We start from the raw sequence: 18,928 nt of genomic DNA, 5'->3' as shown, positions 1-18,928 counted from the left end.
AGGTATTCAAGAAGGGAATCTCTATATATAATCACTGGCACTTAGATTTTAGAACGTAATCAAAATTAGGCTGAGGGTTTGTATGTCATAGATACATAATCTATGTAATAAAACATTATGTCTATAGAATCGTAAGTTTTTATGACTATGTAGTTGTGTTTATATTTCCAATACCATGTCCATAGCATTGGGTATAAAACTTTTGAGTCATCGCTCTTGTACCGTTTGGATCTAATAGCCACATATTAAGGATACCATGCACCTTTTGTTCCTTTGGTCTTGACTTGTCTCACTCAACATGATTCACTCTAGATTCATCCACTTCCCTGCAAATGCCATTATTTTATCTTGTCTGTTGGCTATTAGAATTCCATTATGTGTGTGTGTGTGTGTGTGTGTGTGTGTGTGTGTGTGTGTGTGTATATAACACATCACATTTTCTGTATCCATTTATCTGCAGTAGGTCATCTGGATTGTTTCCATCGCCTGGCTATTGTGAATAGTGCAGAGATAAACATAGCTGAGCAGGTGTCCTTATCATATCTTGGGTTATGATGTTCAGGGTAGATGCCCAGAAGTGGTATGGCGGGATCGTAGGGAAGGTCAAGTTTCAGTTCTTTTAAGAAACCTCCACACTGCTTTCCAGAGTGGCTGAACTAGTTTACAATCCTACCAGCAGTGCAGTAGGGTTCCTTTTTCTCCACAACCCCACCAGCATCTGTCATTGAGTTCAAAATCTTGGCTATTCTTGTTGGGGTAAGGTGGTATCTTAGGGTTGTTTTTATTTGCCTTTCCTTTATGACCATGGATGATGAACATTTTCTCATATGCTTTTCTGCCACTTTAATCTCTTCTTTTGATAAGCCTCTCTTTAGTTCCCTTGCCCATTTAGTGAATGGTTTGTTGGGTTGGGGGGGGGTGATTAGGTTGTTTGTTTGTTTGTTTGTTTGTTTGTTTATTGCCAGTCCTGGGCTTGAGCTCAGGACCTGAACACTGTCCTTGGACTTTCTCAGGGCCAGAGCTTTACCACTTGAGCCTCAGCACCACTTCTGGCTTTTTTTTTTCTGTGTATGTGGTACCGAGGAATCGAACCTGGGTCTTTGTGCATGCTAGGCAAGCACTCTACCAGTAGGCTAAACTCCTGACCTGGGGGGGGATTAGTTTTAAAGAAACTACTTTTTGGGTCCTTGTAAAGTTCTTGATTTTTGTGTTGAGATTTTCAATCTCCCCTTTGTTGGGAAGGGCTAATATGGTATACTGGATTTGGACTGAGGTTGTTGGACCTTTGGGTCCTTGAGATAGAAGAAATTGTACTGATGTATCTTAATTTATGTGTGTATTGGTGCTTGAAATCGGGCCCTGAGCACTGTCCCATCACTTTTCTGCTTAAGGATGGTTGCTGGGGGCCAAGTAACGCCATGTCTAACTTTGAGCTATCTCGTCGGTAATTACTTTCTGCTGAGAAGCAAGACAACACGCAAGTGTTACTGCTTTGAGGCAGGGGGCAACAAGGCAAAGCGCAAGACTTGTTGCTTTATCACTCTCTGCTGAGTAAACACGTGGACCTCCCTGTCCTGCCCACCTTTGTGCTGATAGGCTCTGGCACCCAATATTAGGAGGAGGGATTTCCGGAATAAGGAGAGATTCCTGCCTTGACGAACCTGCCTAAGGCGTCTGTTTGTGCTCTGGAGAAGGAGGGCTGGGTGCGGGCAGTCAGTGGGCCCTCTCCTTTCTCGGCTTGTCCTGGTTGGGGCATGTTCTCCCTAGCCCTCCTGCTGATCCAGAGGGACTGGGGACGACAGATGGTATTCTAATCACTTGCCATAGTTCTATTATTTTTTTTTCTTGCCAGTCCTAGGGCTTAAACTCAGGGCCTCGGCACTATTCTTGGGGCTTTCTCCAGGCTAGCACTCGACCACTTGAGTCACAGCATCACTTCCAGCTTTTTCTGTGTATGTGGTACTGAGGAATCACACCCAGGACTTCGTGCATGCGAGGCAAGCACTCTACTACTAGGCCATACTCCTGGCCCCACAACTCTTCTCTTGAGGTTGATCTTCTTAGCTATATGTCTTACATTATACTTCTGGATTTTTGGTGGTTAACTGGAGATAAGAGTCTCAATAACATTTGTGCCCAAAGATAGTTTTGAACTAGAAGCCTCATATCTCAGCCCTCCCTGAGTAAGCAGGATTACAGGTGTGAGTCACAGGGCCCTGGCCAACTTTTTAAATTTTTTTGTGATGGTGAGGATTAAACCCAGGATCTTACACATGCCAGTATATGCTCTACCTCTGATCTACATCCCAGTCTCTTACAAGTTTAGGGTGGTATATCAGTAAGGCATCACAACCCAGAAAGGTGTTTGAGGAGCTGAGGAGTGCAAGATGTTGGAGGAGCCTGCTTAGTTAGGTAAACAATAATGTGCCTCCAGTTTTACGATAAGTATTTATAATCAAAACCACAAACAAGATGTTAGCATTCTTAGTACTATCTTGGGACTGTTGGAGGACTGAATGAGAATTGCAGCTCATAGTAGTGCTACTGTAATCATCTGAAAGCTCTCTGCTGTTGAGGGGCTTTGGACATTGTATCTACAGTCCCATTACCCTCTGAGGTCCAGATTCTCTGATGTCTATGCTCAGAATATGGGTTCCCAGACCTCTTGAATGCTTCTTGGACTCATGACTATTTTTTTTTTGGTCCATCGTGGGACTTGAACTCTGAGCCTGGATGCTGTCCCTGAGCTCTTCAGCTCAAGGTTATTGCTCTAACCTCACTTCTGGTTTTCTGGTAGTTAATTGGAGATAAGAATCTCATGCCCGGGACTTTCAGGCCGGCTTTGAACCATGATCCTCAGATCTCAGCCTCCTTGGTAGCTAGGATTACAGGAGTAAGCCTACAGGATTACAAGGATGAGGCCTTGCTTCATGACTCATTTCTTAACATAAAGCTAAGTAACAGATCGCCTAGTCCTGCTAAAAAAAAAAATGGGGACAGTTAGTTGTCTTTTTTGACTAGGAAACTGATATTGTAGGCTGGGTTTGTGGCCTAGTGGTAGTTGTCTAGGATGCACAGAGCCCTGGGTTTGATTCCTCAGTACCACATCAAAAGCTGGAAGAGGTGCTGTGACTCAAGTGGTATAGAGTGCTAGTCTTGAGAAAGCCCAAGGACAGTGTTCAGGCCCTGAGTTCAAGCTCCAGAACTGGCAAAAATATATATATATATATTATTGTAACTAGGCACTGGTGGCTCATGCTTGTAATCCTAACTACCATGAGACTGAGGTCTGAGGATTGTGGTTCAAGGCGAGCCCAGGCAGGAAAATTTGTGAGACTCTTATCTTCAGTTAACCACCAGAACCAGAAGTGGTGCTGCTGCTTAAAGTGGTAGAATGCTAGCCTTGAGCAAAAGAGCTCAGGGACAGCACCCAGACAATGTGATATGTGCTTAGTATAAAAGTTCAAATGATGTTAAGAACATGAAAAAAACCTAATGTTGAATTTTACCTGTAGAGATAGCCACTTTCAGAGACTGGATGACATGTTTACACAATTCCAAGGCTATGTGAGGATAATCAACCCCAGGAAAGGGTCATAAAATGAATTTTAAAGGATTAAATTATTGTAGCAAATAGTGAATAAAAAGTAAGATTGAGTCTTCATCATGAAAAAAAATTTTAAGTGAATAACTACTGAATCTTACATTACCAGAACTGTGGTGACAGTTGCAAGTGTGTGCTAATTCTTCAAATGAACAAAATTGTTCAAGTTTAGTTCTGGGAGAGCTTAATCATATTATCATTCGTATAATGTGATACATACATCCTTTGCCTTTACAGCATTAATTTAGAAGGTTACTTCTGTAAAAATATTTGAGGGCTGTTTTCCTTCTCCTAATTTTCTGAATTCTTTTCAGAAACTTTTTGTTCGCCAGTTTCCCCCTTCTTTTCCTCAGACAGTTGTCAATTGTGTTCGTTCCTTGTTTTTGGCCCATGATCTGAACGGTATACTTTTATCAACTTCACACATAATATGCAAGGCTCAACATTTTACTTTGTAGTAATTCTCATTATACTGTTAGACTAGAATTAATGGTATATGTGATCCAGGTTTCAGGCTAGATTTTAATAGTATATTTGATCAGGGTTTCAGGCTAGCAACACTTTAGCCCTGAAGTTTTCTCTCCTTCATTATCAAATTACATGAACCCTGTAGATCAGTGAGGATAATGGCTCCCATATCCCACTGGGCATCAGAATCTCTTGGGTGAAAGGCATGTTAAGAAGCCCCATCAGGAACTCGTAGTCAGAAGCTGGGCTTTAGTAAGCTGGTGGTTATTTTATTTTTCTGGGTAATACAGATGTAGATTAGACTGGCCAGGTACCAGTGGCAGAGGATATAAGTGGAAGGGATGAAAGGAGAGAGCAAAAAGGCTGTGTAAGAGAAGGGAGAAGGTAAATACCAACATGATCCTCATCTTAAACATCAGCCTTTTTTGAAAAAACAAAAAACTCATGCTCAACTGGGTGCCATTGGCTTGAACCTATAATCCTAGCTGTTCAGGAGGCTGAAATTTGGGGATTGTAGTTTGAAACTAGCCTGGGCAAGAAAGTCTATAAGTCTCCTATCTCCAAAGGCTAATGTCCTTTTGGCTCTTAGCATACAGTTGTAGAGCTTTATTTGCACAATTGCCTGAAGGCTGGGGTGAGGAAGGTTGGGATGAATGATGGACAGGAGACCAAGCTCCACACACCATCCACCTCTTTTCCCTGCTTTCTTCTTCTACTTAGCCTCATGGCCTGTGTTGGTCTTGTAATATCTCAGTCATTTTGGGGGGGGCCCCGGCCCCCCCCCAGCAATAGTGTCACAAGCATTCAGTGAACCAAGCTAGGAGTCAGTTTAATAGCAGCTACCCTCCACCTTCAGGCTGTTAGCATCCCAGCCCTTCAGCGGGCTGAGCTTTTAAAGGTAAACATCACATGCAGGTGGTAATCACTGTATAATGTTATCTTACGGACGCCCATAGTCAACCACAAGGATGCACCCACTTACAGGTGGTCGAGCAGGTTAGGTATTTTTACGAAAACAATTTATCAGCTAAGTCTGTCAGGTTATTAAAACCTGATGGAAGATAATGACGTATAGCTCAGGCTCTGAGACTTAGCTCTCAGGGTATCTCCTTAGAATGTCAGGGAAGGCCAAAAAAAAAAAAAAAAAAAAAAGATGAAAATCCTGTAGAGATATAAGGCAAGAAGTTGGAAGTTGTCCAAGTGTGAAAACGGCCTTTCAGGGCTTCTCTGAAGTCTGGGGGCTCAGAAAATTTCTGGGGAGGCACCTTCCAGCCCTAAAGTATTACGGAATGCAGTTCCCTTGGGCTGGGCATGTAACCTAGCAGTAGAGTGCCTGCCTATCATACACAAAGCCCTGTGTTTGATTCCTTGGTACCACATACCCAGAAAAGGCTGGAAAGTGGTGCTGTGGCTCAAGTGGTAGAGCTCTAGCCTGTGAAAGTTCAAGGACAGTGCCCAGGCCCTGAGTTTAAGCTCTAGGACTGGCAGGAAAAAAAAAAATAGTTTCCTGGCTGCTAGAGCCATGGTTGGACTTCTGTGTCTGCTTAGAATGTGCTGCAGCATATGTTGGCCATTATTTGAGCTGCTTTGTTTTTTAGCTTCTATGGACTTGCCAAAGGAGTTGTATGGAAATATTCTTCATGATGTTGATTCTCAGGCAAAGGCCTACGATCCAGAGCTATCTAGCTAAATGACCTAGAGGATTATCCTGACATTCCTTCTGTAGTTTAGGCTACAAATGAGGCTGACTATTCCTTCTTCTAGGTAGTACTGGAAGATTTTAGTAGAATGTGTGTCTTAGCCATTTTCTGAGCTCTGATCATGTAATCTCAGACATAAGGTGAAGTGCCAAGAGTTGAAGGTACCTTCCCACTCAAGATGGCAAGGCAGTATGAAGATGTCCTGCAGAGCTTCTGAGATGCACATTTCCTCATGACTGTTCCTTCTTCCTGCCTGAGACATACCCACTGCACTTGTTAAGGACATGAACATCAGCCTCTGTATTGCCTCTGTATTGGAACTCAGGTTCAGTTTATTTTTCTTTGGCTAGTCCTGGGGCTTGAACTCGGGGCCTGGGCACTGTCCTTGAATTTTTTTCAAAGCTAACACTCTACCACTTAACCTATAGCACCACTTTGGGCCTTTTTCGTGTATGTGATACCAGGGAATTGAACCTGGGTCTTTGTGCATGCTAGGCAAACACTCTATCACTAGGTCAAACTCTTGGCTGGAATTCAGTTTCTTGTGGAGGCTCTGTGTGATGCCAGGAGCCAGCTGAAAGTTGCTCATCACAGTCACCTTTTCTTTTTGGTGGTCATTCTGGACCCAGGTGGCAGAGCTTAGGTGGGCAGTGACTAGGTCAAATTCACACAGCTATTAAGCTGTTTGAATAGAATTACATCTCATCTGTTGCCTTTTTCTGCAACAGATTTGCTACAGAATCAATTTTGGAAGGAATATGAGAGATCAGCTGACTTTACTGTTTGCCTCTCCTGTAATTTTTTTCTGCTGTATTTCATGTAGTGATGGTCTCTTGTTTCCTAAGTATCTATTTTCTTTCCCAAGAACTATCTGACAGAATACCTTAGTAGCATGTCACTCTTTTATGTCTACTCCAAGGCCATTGCTACAGGATATTCATGAAAGTAAGCCTCTATTGAGCAGAATTGAGTAGAACAGGCTTGCCTCAGTGGGCTAGAATCATGAGCATGTGTGCCTGACTGTCACAACTCCCTTTGGAGAACAGTGCCCATGGCCTCTGACCTCACTGTGGCCCCTGAGGTTAAGAAGAAGCCACAGCTTCAAGCCAGGTGAAGTGAGGAGGATCCAGAGACTTGGAATGCTCAGATCAGCTGCTTCTTTGCTTCTTCTACGTGATAATCTTCATCCTGTCCCAGCTTGATAGCTCTGGAAACGAGAGATACATGTGTGCCTGACAGCTGCCAGGGGCTTCAGAGAAGCAACTGTATGTGTTGGAAAGTGTTTTACAAACTATCCCTCTGTCCTATTTCTGTCTTTGGGTTTAAGGGGATAGCTGGAGATACTTGTGTAAATGCAGATTCCCAAATCAGTGGGTTATTAAATGACAGGCTGAGGAATCTGTCCTTTAAATAGGATAAGGAGAAGAGAGGGAGACAGTTGGAGATGAACAACTTTTCTGGTGCTGTGGAGCTGAATCTTGAGTGAACATCTTTCCACAGTTCTGCTTGCTTACCCTAGTGGAAGATGGGGGAACAGGGTGCTCACTGCCTGCACATACCTACTCTGACCAAAAATATTCTGAGTGACATGGCAGAGTTGACAAGGGACCTCTAACCTGGTCCTTTATTTTCCCCCTTTTATGGGCACAAGTCTTTATTGAAGCTGTAGAGGTCATATTTAAGAACTTCAGAGCAGGTCAGTGACTTTATAAACTTACAGGCTGTTAGATACTATAGGGAGAAAGTAGAAGAAAATGAGAGGTGACCCCCTCATTTAAGTCCAGCTCTTTGTGTTTCTTAGTGTATGCTTTTGAGATTCCCCCCCCCCAGCCTTTCTAAACTTCGTTGTTACCGATTGTAAAATGGTGGCAAACAGTCGTGGTCTCAGAGTTGTTGAGAGGAATTTCAGCCTGGACAGATTCAGGCCTTGCACCTAAGGCCAGTCTTGTGGTCTTGTTACAGATGGAGAGCCGGCGTGACAGCATGCTGGAGACAGCCAGACACTGTTTCACATCAGCAGCCCGCTGTGAGGGTGATGGTGATGAAGAAGAGTGGCTTATCCACTACATGCTGGGCAAGGTGGCTGAGAAGCAGCAGCAGCCACCAGCCATCTACCTGCTGCATTACAGGCAGGCTGGCCACTACCTGCATGAAGAAGCTGCCCGCTACCCCAAGAAGATCCACTACCACAACCCACCTGAACTGGCCATGGAAGCCTTGGAGGTGACTCCTTGCTGGTCCAGGGAGGGAGGCAGGGAGAGAGTGGGCTGGTCTCATTCTCCAGAGGGTTGGGGCTTGTAGTACTAGTGATTCTGCTGCAAACCTCTGTCCAGCAGATTCATGTGCAGTTAAATTAAAACTTTCCTCTTTTTCTAAGGATGCTTACTATTTTTGGGTGAGTGAGCATTTTGTTCGTACGCATCAGAGGAAAAACCATCCTTCCTTAGCACATAGTTTCTCAGAACCAAGCCTTGACAAGGCAGTGCAGTGCATTCATCTCCTCGTGCATGAGGCATTTGCACCTACAGTCTGACAGGAGGAAGGCAGGCACCCTTGTTCCCAGGTGCAGATAAGATACAAGAGGCCAGCCGGGCGCAATGGCTCACACCTGTAATCCTAGCTACTCAGGAGGCTGAGATCTGAGGATGGAGGTTCAAAGCCAGCCCAGGCACTAAAAAACCATGGGACTCTTATTTCTAATCACGTGAAAAGGGGAAGTGGGGCTGTGGCTTAAGGGGGGTTAGGGTTTAACCTTGAGCTGAAGAGCTCAGGACAGCACACAGGCCCACAACTGACCAAAAAAAAAAAAAAAAAAAAAGCTTTGTTGTTGTTTTTTTTTTTTTTTTTATGATTTCCAGAGCATTTTTTTTTTCTTTTTTTCTTTTAACCCTGTGCTGATACTGGGACTTGAACTCAAGGACTCACTCTCACTAGGTTTGCTTTTCATAACTGGTGCTTTACAACTTGAGCCATGCCTTCAGTCCAGAATTTGGCTCCTTAATTGGAGGTAGAATCTCATACACATTTCTGCCTAAGCTGGCTTTAAACGTTGATCTTCTAGGTCACAGCTAGGCTTACCGGCATGAGCCGATGGCACCTAGTCTACGACCCTCTTTTTAATACTTGCTAATCTAGTGAGCAAACAAAAAAAATCAATTACACTTTTTTCCTTTAAAAAATAATTCCTATTAAATGTTTTAATATTTTTTTTCAAGTGGTTTATAGTATCTCTTCAGGGCCAATGTGGGGTTCATCAAGAAATATGTAACTATCGCATCCTATCAAATGTGGTTTCTCTCCTCCCCCCGCCTCTCCCTCCACCCCGTAGAAGCCTAGCTACTGCCATTCACAGCCCCAGGTATCAATCCTTCCTGTCACAGTTCTTTCATGCCATCCACTTGGGGCTATGTGCTTTGAAGGAACTCTATTTTGGGAATTAGAAGGCTGAGGTCTAGGAGAAAGGTGTGACCCAGCTTTAAGTTGCCAGCTGGAGAGAGGAAGAGCTGTGTCAAATCCCACTGAGCCTGTGGCAGATGTGCAGCACCTTTTGGCAGTAATACCCAACACATGGAAAGAGATGCCCTGGCCTTCAGAAAGATGTTATCTCCATGTTTTTTTTTTTTTTTCTTTTGAGTTTCTGGCTTTTACAGTTACCTGGTAGAGCTTATTAGTGGTCAGAATGGTGCCTTCACATGAATGGATTGCCCATCAACAGCATACTGTGCTGCATTGTAAGTGCACAGAATTCATTTTGGAGCATTCTGCTCTGCACAACCAATTGTAGTCATGTAGCTTTAAATCAGCTGGCATGTGTGTAGGCCTTGTTTTAAAAAATGGCAGTTCTGTGAACTTACCTTGCTCTGATGTAAATGAAATGTCCTAATTCCTCTGATATGAAACATTCAAAATACTTGTCACCTGGATGAACTTTGCCAGTTGAATACTTATCCTTCCCCATGTTTGGCCATCTAATATACAGAATAGGGTGCAGGATGGTTTTTTGCCAGTCCTGGGCTTGTGCTCAGGGCCAGAGCACTGTCCTTGGACTTTCTCAAGGCTAGAGTTTTACCACTTGAGCCACAGCACCATTTCTGGCTTTTTTCTATGTATGTGGCATTGAGGAATCGAACCCGGGTCCTTGTGCATGCTAAGCAAGCACTCTATCACTAGGCCGAACTCCTGGCTCCCACAGAATGGTTTTCCACATGCAAAAGGTGAAAGAAAGATTATATAATTGAAATGAGAGTAGTTTATATTAGTCTTGGGCCTTGAACTTAAGACTTGGGTACTGCCCCTGAACTTTTTTGTTCAAAGCTACCTTTCTACCTCTTGAGCCACAGTCCTACTTCTGGCTTTTTTGTTGCTTAATTGGAGATAAAGAATCTCATGGACTCTCTTGCCCAGGCTGGCCATGAGCCAAGATCCCTATATCTCGGCATCCTGAGTAAGGATTACAGGCATGAGCCACCAGCACCCCATGTTACATTTACTTAATTTTTTTGTGGTACTGAAAATTGAGCTCAGATTTGTTCTTGCTAAGCAGCACTAGCAGTTGAGCCACACCCCATCTTGATGTCCTATAGACGATGGAGTCAATAGATCCAGGGGTAGACTGGGAATAAAGGGCTCTGGCTGACATGGTGTAGTCTCTGAAATACCAGACCTAACTAGAGTATCTGGGAGAATTCTCTCTAGGATATAGAAAGACCTGTCAGTCAGGGCCTGAGATGCCAGCAATTCTCAGTCCTTGTGATGACACCCCTTATATCCTTCATGGGGGTGGATGTTATAGGTGAGAGCTACATCACACCTACACCCAGGTGGCAAGCTCAAACCCACTGTAGAGCTGCCTGATGTGTTATACACCGGGCAGTAGAGAATAGGAGAACAGATCTGGGTTGAACCTGACCCTACACTCTCTACAGTGGCTGAGATTTGTGAAACTCAACCCATTCATAAGTAGATGCTGTGCTCATCTGATGCTGTGCTCTGCCTGCTTACTTGCCCTATAATCCATGGCACCTATGGGTGCCTGCCTCTTCCTAGGGACAGGATTACAAACAGATCCTTGCCAAGTGCGGTGGCTCACATCTGTAGCTACCCAGGAGGCTGAGATCTGAGGATCAATGTTCAAAGCCAGCCTAGACACAAAAGAACCTGAGACTTTTAGCTCCAGTTAACCTCTAGAAAATGGGAAGTGGGACTTGGCTCAAAGGTAGGGCATTAGCCTTGAGCTGAAGAGCTCAGGAAGAGCACCCAAGCCAAGTTCAAGCCCCATGACCCATCAAAAAAAAAAGAACTCCAGCAGATCCAAACTGGTCCTTGCCTCCACAGAGTATTCATTTAGTCCAGTGTACAAAGGCTTAATTTGTGAGTGCTAGAGAGGAGCACAAAGAGCAGCAATGCCATGGCAGGAGGCAGTGCCAGTGAAAAAGGACTGAGGAGGCTGTTACTGTCATCTCACCACCATGTGTCTTGTTTACTGGTTAAACATGTGAGCTAGAACATCGATAGCACTTTTTTTTTTTTTTTTTGGCCAGTCATAGGGCTTAAACTCGGGGCTTTTCTCAAGGCTAGAGCTCTGCCACTTGAGCCACAGCACCACTTCCTGCTTTTTCTACATATGTGGTACTGAGGAATTGAACCAAGGTCTTCGTACATGCTAGGTAAACACTCTACCACTAGGCCATACTCGTGGCTCCACAGTGTTTTAATTTTTAAGAGCTCATCTTGAATTAGTTTCAGGCTGACTGGCTTTAAAGCTAACAAAACCAGTCAGTATGTGGTAACCTGTTGCCCCAAGTAACATTTATAGTGTGGTTGCCTGGCCTGTGGAATAGAGCTTAGCACTGAGAAGATTGTTCACATCAGAGGTTTTGTTCTAGGTGTACTTCCGGCTCCATGCTTCTATCCTTAAACTCCTGGGGAAACCTGATTCTGGGGTTAGTGCAGAGGTCCTGGTCAACTTTATGAAGGAGGCTGCAGAAGGACCCTTTGCCAGGGGCGAGGAGAAGAATACACCCAAAGCTTCAGAAAAGTAAGTAGCTTGCTTGAAGTGACCTAAGTGCTCATTTTCTATGGGATAGCTGTCATAAGGAGTTGGAATTCATCTGACAATGCTGAAGGGTAGGCCACAATATTTCTTTGGGATCTGAGGAGAGTGAATGTATAGTCTTTGGCTCTTTACCTGTGATCAGACCTTCAAGGCAAGCCCTGGAGAGAGGTCAACCTTACTATTCTATGAATGCACAGCTCTGTCCTATGCTGAGTATATAGAAAGCCTTGCCCAAGGATGCCTGGTATGCATCCTGTTTTCTCCAGAGAAGCATTAAAGGGTATAGGAGATATGGGCTTTTCTCTTAAGTGCCAGAGAGTTCAGAGAAGCTAGGGCCCTGGCAAGGTCCCCTCAGTGGCGTGGAGCTAATTCCTGTCATTCATGTATGCCCCTCCCCCCAGAGTTGACTCAGTGGCCCAGACATCTTTTCACTCTTATCTCTATCCTGATGCTTGCTTGGTTGACTCCATCTTGCAGGCCCCCGCCTAGCTAGGCACTGTTCAGGATTCAGCTGAGATCTGCTTCCAGACCTTGACCCTGAAGGTTACCTGTTCATTGCCTTAGGTAGTTGTATGACATGTGCCTTTGGTGAACAGCAGAGGCTGTCTCCCTCCTCTTGTGGGAGAAATAGGTATACATGTACCCATTTGGGTGGGTGTGTTATGTCTAGAACTTACTGGTCTGTATCTTGTCTCTAAGGGTACAATGAAGTTATTGTTATTGTTAATAGATCATAATTATGTGGGGATTTGGGAGGGGGTTGTTTTTTTGTTTTTTGTTTTTGCCCGTATTTTGTAATCAGGCTTGAATTCTGGGCCTGGGCGCTGTCCCTGAGCTCTTCAGTTCAAGGTTACCTCCCTACCCTTAAGCCACAGCTCCATTTCCTGTTTTCTAGTGATTGACTGGAGATGTTTCATGGACTTTCATGCCTAGGCTGGCTTTGAACCTTGATCATGAGATCTCAGCCTCTTGAGTAGCTAGGATTACAGATGTGAGCAACTGGTGCCTGACTTAATTTTTTTTGTTTTTTTTGTCGGTCGTGGGGCTTGAACTCTGGGCCTGGGCACTGTCCCTGAGCTCTTCAGCGCAAGGCTACCACCCTAGCCATTGAGCTACAACGCCACTTCCACTTTTCTGGTGATTAACTGGAGATGAGAGTCTCACGGACTTAAATGCCCAGGGTTGGCTACATTGAACTATGATCCTCAGATCTCAGCCTCCTGAGTAGATAGGATTACAGTTGTGGCCACTGTGCCCAGCTCATGAATACATTTCTTATTGGACATTGTTAACCCTTCTCATAGATGGCATCCTATTTACCACATTTTTTTTTCCTATTCCATACTTACTGTTGTATCATACAGATAATCAGGACTTCTTTTTTTCTTTGTGGGTCATGGGGCTTGAACTTGACCTGGGTGCTGTCCCTGAGCCCTTCAGCTCAAGGCTACCACCTTGCCCCTGGGCCTGGGCATTGTCCTTGAGCTCTTCAGCTGAAGGCTACAGACCTACCCTCGAGCCAAGCCTCACTTCCCATTTTCTTGAAGTTAATTGGAAATAAGGGTCTCATGGTCTTTAATGCCTGGGCTGGCTTTGAACCTTGATCCTTAGATCTCAGCCTCCTGAGTAGCTAGGATTACAGGTGTGAACCACTGCGCCTAGCATTCAGGACTTTTTTGTGACCATTTTCATGGACAATGAAGGTGTTTCTACATTTTTTGTTTGTTTGTTTTATAGTATATATCCTCAGGCATATGTGAACCTGCACTAATAGATGTAGTCCCTGCTCCCTCATTTGTTGGGGTGTAGACATGTTGGGCTGTCACATTGAAGTGGACTGGTGTTGGAGTGCTTCTGTGGTTAGGCCTTGTCACTTCCTGAATAGTTTTCCTGGGCCTGACATCCAGAGACACTGGCAGAGCCCGGCCAGAAAAGTTGGGATGTATCTACATAGTGGTGGAAATTATGTGGGTACTGTTGGACTTGCTCTTTCAGGAGCATAGCTGGATCAAGTGGAAGCCTTTAAAGGTAAGTGGGAACAGGAGGCCTTGGGAAGGGTACTTATTCACAATGACACATGTCCATTTCACCATGATATGAAGCCTGACTGGTTCCCCAATCCTCTGTCCCCCACAGAGAGAAGGCCTGCCTGGTGGATGAGGATTCCCACTCTTCAGCTGGGACACTGCCGGGCCCGGGAGCCTCCCTCCCCTCCTCCTCCTCTGGCCCAGGTCTGACATCCCCACCTTACACAGCTACTCCGATTGACCACGATTACGTCAAATGTAAAAAACCCCACCAGCAGGCAACGCCGGACGGTATAGTCCCTGTTCTCCCTACTGCCAGCCCAGGGCGGCACACCAATCATGGGGAGGGTGCTCAAGCAAATTTGTTTTGTCGCTTTATTTTGGTGTGGGGGGGGATGCTGGGTCTGGGGTGACACGGGCAATGTTGCAGCTGTTCATTAACCTCATGGACTCACAGTGAATCTTGTGCTTCTAAGACATGCTTACGGTCGCCACCTGCCAATGTGCCCACCTGGGAGCCAGGGGAGGGGCAGGCTGGACTAAGGAAGACTCAAAACAGTGAGGCCCATTTTCTCACCTTCAAAGTGGAGAGTGCTTGCATCTTCCCTTGAAGGGCATTTTGGAAGACTTGTATATCATTCAGCAGGGCATGGAGAGCTCTTTCCTGGGGCTGATTGTGGGTAGGCCATGCCTAGCTGCATCTGTTTAATGGGATTACCTGGGACTATATGCAGAGCTATCCCATGTGGGATGGGGCAGGTGGCGACCATTCAGTCACATTCCTTACTAACATTAGGAGGCATGCATGCTGGCCTGTAGCTTGAATTTTTCACATTCTCATCTTTATAGTGACAAGCTGATGACAACGTACTTGTTACGATAACCCAAATTAGTGGATTTAGAGGGCCATTCAAGTGGAGCCTGGCTCCTCATTCCCATGCCACTCATCTCATCTGGGCTAATGGGAAGCAGGCCTTGTTCTGCTTTCTGCTTCCACAAGATAGGGTATCTATAGGTAGTCAGGATTGGTTGTGGGCCTTCTGCTGTATAGAGTGGCTTCCTGAAGGAGGGTTCTCTGAGGACTGTGATAGCCTTAAAGCTGAGGTCTAGGTTGGGTAAAAGAGCATTTGGGGCTCACCACTTTGGTTCCAGCACTCTACAGAGGCCCAGTTGGTGTACAAGTTCCTGGAGAGCATGGATATCTGCCCCCAGGTTGCTGAGTCTAAAGCAGATTTAGAGAAGCACTGAAGAACAGCAAGTAACTGGGTATCAAGTTTTCTAAGGGTAGGATTTAGTGATCTGAGAGGACAAGAGACGATATTCCTCCTAGCTTTGGCTTGGATCTTCAGCATGAATGTCCAGAGAGAGCCCAAGGATGTGTTTGTGTGCCTCCATTCCCTCCCAATAGAGATGTGTTCTCACTGTAGTCCCATGTTGACCCCACCCTCCCGACGGCACTCCCCCACCTCCACCTGTCCAGTGCACTGAACAGAGCTAAAAGCTGAATGCCTTCTCCAGACTTTCCTAAATGAGATACTTTCTCTTAGTTAAATTAACTGGGGGAACCACCCTGTTCCACTTGTCTACTCTTGAATATTGGGAAAACATTTGCAATAAGACCTTGTCCTAGGCGTCAGGAAGTGCTGAAGTTCTCAGGAGGGAGGATTGTCTTTCTTAGGTATCCACATGCTCTTTGTTCTTGCTCATGTGCTCCTGAGTTGGAGAGCACCCGCCCTGTAGCCTCCCAATTCCCTGCAGGTGCCAGGGGCTTGATTCTCAGCCCATGGGGCTGAGTAATAGGCTGAATATGCCTCCAAGAGCAAGAAAGGAGGCATAAGTGCTTCAGAATGGAGGTACTACCACACCTGCTACTGGTGATCTACCTGCCCCATGTTGGTACATGGATGTTGCATAGAGTTGTGGATGTGCCACTACAGAATGCAGGGATTGGGCACTGGGCATGGCAGATCAGGGTGCCAACATAACAACCACTTGTCTTGGAAGTCTGCAGAATAACTAAACTCAACTACTTCTAGTAGTTTCAAAGTGACTTACTAGAATTTGAAATTCCTTGATGTGCTTGAAGAGGGTAAGAGGCCTGCTGTTTTCAGACGGCCAAAGAAAATTGCAACAGGAAAAAAAAATGGGGGACACTAAAATAGCCATGATCTTTGGATGTCATTGGCCCTTTTAGCCACTGTTCAAGTTCCTAGGAAAAAGAACCAGACTCCTGGGGCTGGGATATGGGCTAGTGGTAGAATACTCACCTATCATGCACAAGGCCCTGGGTTCAATTTTCTTAGTACCACATATACAGAAAAAGCTGGAAGTGGTGCTATTGCTCAAGTGGCAGAATGCTGGCGTTGAGCAAAAGTATCCACATATAGTGCCCTGAGTTCAAGCTCTAGGACTGTTTTTTTTTTTAAAGGAAAAAAAGATCAGCTGAGTTAATTTTTGACTTAAGCTTTAGGAAAACATTACCAGCTAGATGTCCAGATACACATTTGATAGTGTCTCTCCTGGTACAGACCTTAAGAGACATGGGTTCACTCTCTATTCTGCCCTCATCTGTAGCCTGCACCAGTGTTACAGACACTAGACTGCTCTCACCTGCAGCCATGTACATCCTAGGTAAAAACCTCTGGAATTAATCCTATAGGGTGCTCTGACACCACCGTAGCAGCATAGGCAGCTCTTCTCAGGGAAGCCCACTCGCCTTCTGGCCAACTTAACAGAAAGATTGACAGGCAGACTGGTTATTTAGGTGACCTAGCTGCCCTCACTGGACTTTTTATTCCATCCTTGCAGTTAATCCACAGTGCTGAAATACTAAATGTTGAAGCTTTTTCTGACTGGAAAGAGAAAGTGACATGAGCATATTGTGACCTTTTAGGGGCTCCTAATGATTGCTGTTTGATCATTAGAGGTAGAAGGAATGATTGTTGTTTACTTACTTATTAGAGGTAGAAGGAATGAATAAAATCTGTAGCCTTCAATGACATGCAGTGTTGGTGTGTGTGTGTGTGTGTGTGTGTGTGTGTGTGTGTGTGTGTGTGTGTGTGTGTGTGTGTCAGTGAGAGAGAGAGAGAGAGAGAGAGAGAGAGAAGACTATTCCACACAGCACTATGGATTTACCTGGTGGTAGCAATTCTGTAGCTTCACAGCCACAACAGACTTGGCCATATTCTTATTTCCCTGAAAGGAAACGAAGCTATGAGCAGATAGGCACTCATTCATGATATCCTGCTAGTCAGGGCAAAGCTAAAGGAGGCTAATGCTAAGAAAGCCCTTGGCCTGGCTGACCTGACAATGATATCTGTTTATGTATCCCTTGTTAGCGGTGCTTCAGTGGAGGAACTAGGGAGCAAAAGCATTCCAAAATGACTTGAGCATTCATTTGATATGGCTTAGCTGGCTGTTGAGAAATGTCATCAATCTCTTGGTCTAAGACCTGGTCTGCCTGCTGCACTTCATGTCACTTCAGAATGCCACAGCCAAGAAAGGCCTCCGAAATCAGAGGCCTTGCCCTGTGGTCAGTCTGGGGTTCTCTAGCCATTCTAGGGTCACATCTGTGCAGGTGTTCTGTTAACACTACACCAAGTGCACAAAGCCATCCTGATCCCTGCTATATGCTTAAAAGAGACAAATGTAAGTCAGTCATACAGCCAAAGGTTGGGGTAAATTGCAATGAGCATCAGAAAGGTAAGTTTGCTTATCCCAGAGAGAGCCAGCCTGGCTAGGAGTGGGAAGCCCTTCTGAGGAGGCAAAAGTTTGCCATGATCTGAAGGGTGTCAGTTTATCCTATGAGGGGAGAGGGTATAGGAATCAAAGCTTCAGGGTCTGCCATCCATGGTTGTAGGTGATGCTCAGTAAGCTCCTTTATAGCATGAGCCCAGCTGCCTAGGAGCCTCTGAGGCTACTCTAGGTTTGTAGGCTCTGGGTTTTCAGTTTCTTAGGTAACTAGTGTCCAGCTTCTTCACAGCCATCCATCCTCACTGTGCTGTCACCATCTGTCATGTTTCATCTGTGCTTATCCTCTCCTGTTCACCCCATACTGCTTCCACCAATATTGCCCGTGCTGCCCCTAACCCTGACCACACTCTGTTCTCCAGGCTTTGTCTTTCTGCTTGCACCTGTCACGGCTCGCTTCAGGGAACAGCGCAGACCGCATGCTCAGTCCTCAGTCCGGCTCCCTGCTTCCCCTGTGACCAGGAACGCCTTCGTATCTGCTGGTCCTGTGATTTGGAGAGTGTATGTTAGATGTGCTTGGTCTCTGCCAACAGCCTTCTTTCCCAGTTCTGGCTGTATGTAGAGGCACTTGTGTTTTGTCCCCTAAATATTCACCTGTTTGACTGCCTGGCAGGTGGCTCAGTCCTGTATTTCCATTGCTTTGCTCTTTCATGCTTTAAAACAAGGACAACATACTAAAAATGTAGATTATGTATAATAGCGGAAGTTGTGAGGTGGGCCATGTGCCAGTACTTTACAGTGGCCAGACTCTGGAGAGTCGGGGGTACTAAAAGCAGTCCTGAAAAGACTGAGCTTTAGGCTGGCCAGAGGTAAGTCAGTTTCTGGTAGGAACTCTGCCTTCCTGTAAATAGACATTTTTCAAAATGAGAGAGGCCCCGAGGACATTCCTGTTTATTCCTTGGGGCTGCAGCTGGGAAGCTGTCAGAAAACTAGTTGCTTCCTTTGTTTTCCCTAATTGTTACCTTCCTGAGAATCTTTAGGGCAAAGCTGATCATGGCATTGGTTGAGTAGGCCTTGCTGTATATCAGGCATTGAAAGAAGACAGTGTGGGGAAATCCAAGAAGAAAGTGTCCTGATCCCTGCAACCATGTTGAATTTTTGTGTCTCCCATATTGGGATAGTAGTTGGCACTATAAGCTGGCAGGAGTAGGGAGTAAACTGTGTAGCTGGAAGGTTGGAAGGATAGGCTTCCAGAAAAGCCTGTCAGGTTATTGTGGATAGGGACAGTGGAGACAGACATGGAAATTAGCCCTACAAGTACCTTTTCTCTTTGGTATCCTACTGTAGTAACAAAATAGAGATTTTGTGGGCAGAATTTTGGAGA

At 45.2% G+C, this 18,928-nt stretch overlaps 1 protein-coding gene across 1 annotated transcript in view; it reads left to right on the top strand.

Annotated features, from left to right (window-relative positions):
* The window catches only part of Cabin1 (calcineurin binding protein 1), a 142,239-nt gene that overhangs the window by 53,790 nt on the left and 69,521 nt on the right, over positions 1–18,928 (top strand). The window contains exons 23-25 of the mRNA XM_090320076.1: positions 7,735–7,995; positions 11,658–11,809; positions 13,964–14,145. Coding sequence (XP_090176202.1) covers positions 7,735–7,995; positions 11,658–11,809; positions 13,964–14,145 — 595 coding nt within the window. The remainder of the gene's footprint in view (positions 1–7,734; positions 7,996–11,657; positions 11,810–13,963; positions 14,146–18,928) is intronic.

Source organism: Megascapheus bottae, chromosome 28, assembly GCF_031878675.1.
Source record: "Megascapheus bottae isolate mThoBot1 chromosome 28, mThoBot2.hap1, whole genome shotgun sequence".
Taxonomy (NCBI): Eukaryota; Metazoa; Chordata; class Mammalia; order Rodentia; family Geomyidae; genus Megascapheus; species Megascapheus bottae.
The sequence above is the reverse complement of the archived record's forward strand: the minus strand, read 5'-3'. Positions and strand labels throughout refer to the sequence as shown.